Source organism: Frankliniella occidentalis, unplaced genomic scaffold, assembly GCF_000697945.3.
Source record: "Frankliniella occidentalis isolate FOCC.00 unplaced genomic scaffold, Focc_3.1 Scaffold74, whole genome shotgun sequence".
In the NCBI taxonomy this organism is placed as follows: domain Eukaryota; kingdom Metazoa; phylum Arthropoda; class Insecta; order Thysanoptera; family Thripidae; genus Frankliniella; species Frankliniella occidentalis.
The window spans coordinates 58,296-63,907 of record NW_026267204.1 but is presented as its reverse complement, the minus strand read 5'-3'; the positions used below and the strand labels follow the sequence as shown (position 1 = coordinate 63,907).

General features: G+C 50.6%; 1 protein-coding gene across 1 annotated transcript in view; it reads left to right on the top strand.

The window, feature by feature from the left end:
* The window catches only part of LOC127749646 (uncharacterized), a 31,358-nt gene extending 27,141 nt beyond the window's left edge, over positions 1-4,217 (top strand). The window contains exons 3-4 of the mRNA XM_052268665.1: positions 3,883-3,918; positions 4,147-4,217. Of these exons, the coding sequence (XP_052124625.1) occupies positions 3,883-3,918; positions 4,147-4,217 (107 nt within the window). The remainder of the gene's footprint in view (positions 1-3,882; positions 3,919-4,146) is intronic.
* Positions 4,218-5,612: the final 1,395 nt, after the last annotated feature.

The window sequence follows — 5,612 nt, the reverse complement described above, 5'->3', positions numbered from 1 at the left end:
AGCACACACACACCTCACACTGACCGCACCGACTGCGAGCCCTGCTGGGCCGGGCCGGTGCCGCTCACCCGGCTGGACAGTCCGGCAGAGGGCTCTGTCGGACGGGATACGTGCGAATCTTTCGCAAGCGTTCATACAAATGCAAGGGCGAATGGTTCTAGGCGAAAATAATTGTAGAAGGCATAGACCGCTCAGTTTGAACATCCCGCGGCGATTTCCCGCCTGCAGAGACGCCTGCCGAGCCGCGCGCATACCGAAGTGGCTCTCCCGTGGCTCGGCTGGAACCGAACGCTGCGGGAGCGCGGCTCGCCGAGAGCCGCGCCACCCGGCCGGGCGAGCCGCGCTTGGCTCGGGAGCCGCGAGTTTGAGACCCCTGGCTTAGACGATGCGCCAGAGAACGTTTGGTGACCAGTCCCGAAAAAGTTCGGATGTATTTTTATCTCAAATTTGTCCAAACTTTTGGGTGTTTGACCCGAACTTCTCTCTCCGTGGGCCTTTTTTCTTCCGCAAATCCGGACTCGATCACTGCTACATCGACTCACATGTGCACAGGGACACGACCGCCGCCGCCGCTAGGCCACGCCGCGCGACACAGCAGCAAGAATAAATGTGTGCGATCCGAAATGCAGCGATCGCATATTTCATCGAAACTGGAGTAGTAAAAATAACTCTGCCAGTAATGTGAGATCGTTGGCGCTGGGTAATGTATTGACGGCGATACATTTGTGTCGTGTGTCCTGGCACAACGGGGCGGACGATGTTGCTGTGAGGAGCCCCCTAACTCTCCCCCCCCCCCTCTCTACATCCCCCAAGAGCCCCTTTCCCCTCTCCCTTTCTCTTCCACTGCTGTGGAAACGCTCACTGCACATCTTTTGTATGTACGTACACCGATCGTGTGCGAGGGGCGCTGTCAGGTGGAGGGGGAGAGGGGGGGCGCTATTGTGCATTCAAACTGCTCTGACACGTTGCTGCGGGGCTTGCCGGGCTGGCCCTCCCCGAGGCTGGCTGCCCCCCCCCCCTCCCCGCCCCCTCCTTGCTCTGCTTGCATCGACTGGAGTATCATTACGCGGAACGGAAATCTCGCTTGTCTCATCGCTGTTCCAATTACATTAATTCCTTCATTATAAACATGATCTGGCCACGAGTGGACGACTGCTTCGTTATCAGACGCTGAATTTGACGCTGTTCGTCGGCACTCCGGGGAATGAAGCGATCGGCACCAGAGAATGCTGCCGCCTCCGCTTTGGCAGGCAGACATGAAGGTGTTACAATGTCGAGAATATTGTAGGTTTTGCTCACAACAGATTAAAGAAATATTCAGAAAGAGAATAGAATTTTTGTGCTGGGTGCGGCAGGGCGGGATGGTGATGCGTTTAGGGGTCTCGCCTCGAGTTTTGGTCTAACAAAGGCAATGGCGTGTTTCAAGAGGGTCACACTCGCAGTAATCACGGTTAATACAGTTCCTTGATGCTCTTGGACCAAGACACCCAATTCAAGGATGCTCCATGTGTTTTTCCCTACCCCATCGGTGTCGTGGTCCTTGGATATCAAGGATTTGTTTTTACCGTGTGAATGGCCAGTTGGGAACAGCTTGTGGTGGGGCGTGGCGGGGCGTGGCGGGGCGTGGCGGGGCGCGCGGCCGGGTCAGGCAGGGCGGCCAGTCTTCCCTTACAGGAGGGGAAGTGGACGGATTTGGGGCAGGACAGGACCGAGAGGGAGGAAGGGAGGCAAAGGTTTGGGAGAAGACAAGACTTCTTTTTGCCCAACGTGTGAGAGGTGAGGGCCGGGGGCGTGTGCAGAGAGTGATCGGACTCTGCTGGGCGGCGAATTAGAAGTTTGTTTCCGGTGGCTCCGGTGGCTTTGGTGGCTCCGGTGTCCTGATACCTGCGGCCGTCGCCCAGCCACCTCCGGGCCCTCCGCCCTCCGCCCTCCGGTCCGGGGGACCCTCAGTGCCAGCGCGTCCGGCTCCAGGAAGAGAAAGACGATAAACTCTCAGATAACGGTCGGAAGGAAAAACGATGAAAGCAGGAATCGGCGATGGGGGAGCACTCATCAACTCGAGATCACAACGGATAACGCGCGGCGTCACTGTCCCATCCCGCTCAGTGGTTTACTCAGGAAAGTAATGGTTATTTATATGGCAACCAGCGTATGATTTTGGTTCAGCGAGCACTATAAAGTATGGTTGGTGCAACATTCGCATGGTTGTGAAAACCGAAAATATGGTTTTTATAACGTTGTCATCTTTGTGTCGACTTCATTTTTTATGCTGCTGCCAAAGCCAACGGTGGTTGCCACTGCTAAACAATTTCCCGCAGGCGATGCAGGACATTGAACGCCGCTCGTTTGTTCTGGAGGTTCCTGGAGTTCGCAGAGTCGTATTGAAAACTTCTGCGAATACGGGTGACTTCTCTTCTCGGTCACTTTTGTATGGTGCATTAATTCTGTTGGACCCACAAAAAGGATTGGTGACTTTCTGTCTGTATAAACTTTTGTCATAATTCTCGTTTTTCTCCCAGCCGCATCTGCTCTCTCTTTTTTTCTGACGACTGTCGTGTTCGAAAGCTTAAGGCAGTTCTGCCTCTCACCACGACCCACCCCGCCCCACCCCACTACGCCAGCAGACGACAGAGCAGCGCGTCGCTGTACGGCGGCCGGGCTCCCGGGATTGAAACTATGCCCGAAGTTCCAATAAAGGAGTTGGAGGGGACAGGGCGGCACGGTCCGGGGCCCAGCGGGCGGGGCGGGGCGGGGGCGGGCAGCGTGGAGCGTGGGTGGTGCGCGGGGCTGGGCGCCATTGTCCTCGCCTTCCCCTCACCCCAGAGCTAGAGAGCGTTGCTGCACCCAGCATCAGTTGCATCTTGCTCAACCGTTGATATTTTGTTGAGGTGGCGAAGATAAATTTAAAACATTTCATACTGATACTTCCACGTGGCATGACCCTTAAGGGACCAGACCTGTGCCTGGAAATATTGTCAAAAAATCGATAATATTTTTTAATGTCCGCAAAATTTCTTTGGTCTATCCTTTATAAAATGCCGAGGAGCCCGTTCCAAAATTCGAAAATTTGTGGCTTGGAGAGACAAAAATGCACTATGGTTCTACCCGGCTCGTTTGTACCGTCGCCGTCTAAATGTAGCCGCACCTGACTCTCTTGGTCTTTTATGACAAAGCACCTGATGATGAAGTCTACCATATGGTCCTGGCATGGTGGTACCGCTGTGTGGCCCAGACTGTCTCACTCACTCAAAACTTTAGACGCATTTTTATCTCAACACGTCGCGCCTCTGGAGAAACCAAGTATCTTTGCGCGACGCTCGAGAAACCAAGTATTTATATTTTGAGGTGATTTTTGAAACCTATACCATTCGATAGAGAAATTCTTCCTCTATTAAAATAAATATGTAGTTCCCGAAAAATTGTCAAAAAAAAAACGTTACGTCGTTTTACCAGAGTCGCGCAACGATACTTGGTTTCTCTATAGAGGGGCTGCGCCGTGCGTGCTTTGAGTTAGGGACGAGCGAAGTGAAACTGGCAACTCCGTCCCTTCACATTTGCACTAGAAAAAGAAAAGGCACTAAACAACACCCCTATCCTGGGGCACTAAAGTCAAAGGCTTAGTTAATAAGTGCCTTTCCTGTGGTGCTAAAGTGTAGTGTGTAAAATTGCAAAAAGTTCATCTGAATCCGTCAGTGCTGGCTATCGCCTATATTTCCGTATTCATCCCCATCGAGAAGTACCTGGCGAATACCAGACAGCGTTGAGTACTGCCCAGAGCTCTAAGCCGTGCTCTAGCTTTGAAATGGATCTCCCCCCCCCCTCCCCCCACCTCGCCCACGTCTGCACATATGCTTACACCAATGCTGTGTGTGTGTGTTCCAGATCCAGAGCAGCAGAAGATTTGGCATCGCTTTCCAGGTGAGCATGACAGGGGGGAAAGAAAAAAAAGCCACCAAATCGGAAATGAGAGCAAATGTCAAACGTACGAAGTTAGTTAAAAGTCCAGTCACGTGCTGGGAGGGCGGGCCTCGGTGGCAAAAACTAAGCAACCCAAAAATACGAGGTCCTTGAACCAAGTAAATATCCTTGGAACAAGTCAATTTCCTAGCACAAGTTAGGTTGAAAAATGCCTTTAATTTTTTAAAGATTCCGTTGATGCATGTTTGCTGATGATGCAGGGTTCCCCATTTAAGCGTGAGGGTCCTTCAAGCCACTAGTTGTGCAGCTCGCTTGCGTGCTGCTGCGCCTCGGCGCAATCTCTCTGCGACCTCGCTGCTCGCGAGCTGGGGCCGGCACGGGGTTGAAACCCAACTCAATAAAAAGTACCGAGGCGGTATCCACTCTACAAAATCGTGGCCCGACTACTGCCTATTACCTCCATTACCTACGCATTACCTCTATTACACTGGTTTTCAACAAATGTGGCGTCACATTCGTTTTATTGTAAATCGTGTCACGTTCGTTAAAATTTTGTGTCACATTCTCTGTCAATTCAAATGTGTACATGCCCATGTACCGGGTGATTCAGAGCACGCGCCGCCGTGTTGCGGGTTTGCCTATCCTCGACTCGGCGGGCGCACGGGTGAGAGGTGAGGAGGAGACCTCTCCCATCCTCACCTCTGACCCGTGCGCCCGCCGAGTCGAGGATAGGCAAACCCGCAACACGGCGGCACGTGCTCTGAATCACCCGGTACACATCTTTTAAAGTGTACATGCCTATGTACACATTTATAAATGCGTACATATGCATGACACATTAATTAAAGCATACATGTCATGTACACTTTATTTAATGTGTACCATACCATGTACACATTTGAATTGACAGAGTTCGTTTAAACGTTCAGCTAATCCAGACGCCATTGAGGCATAGATCCACGTTTAAAAGAATGTAACACAATATTCTAATGAATGTGACGTGACACGATTTACATTGAAATGAATGTGACGTCCCGTTTCTTGATCAAGAGTGTTAGATCGCGCGTCTGTCGGGATATACCTGTGAAGGGAACGCTCGCACCCGACCACATGCGGCGCTTTGTCCAGGAGCATTCCCAGAGGAGCTATGTGCTTGGTCGGACAGCGTATGTTTGCGAACTTGCATTTTTGACATATGGCTGTGCATGCCATGGCATAGCTAAATTCGTTGTTGTTCACCCATGTTGAACGCCAAAATTCCATGTCCAATGAATGGTCAAAAGCTGCGTGACTTTTTAAGAAGTGTTCTGAATGCCAGTGTTAAATGTAAGATTGGGTCTGACTTTTCAAAACAATATTGTCAAAACTAAGGAAACCTTTTTAATTTAATAAACTTGTTATGAAATTTGTTGATCTTTCAGTACAATTGAGAAATTTCATCGGAATTCTCAACTACTGAAATATAATACACGGAAAAAAAAGATTCGCTGAGCCAGCTAATATATTGACTGGGATCTGGACAGACAAGCACATAAACTTCTGTAACCACTATATTGTCTACTCTAATCAATCATTGGCTGTGCCAGTGCAAGATAAGTTTGTATGAAGTAATGATTTGCCTGCATCAGTAAGGTAGACCTCGACTGATTTAGGTAAGGGATGAGCTCTTACAGCTAATTTTTGACTGGCACAGC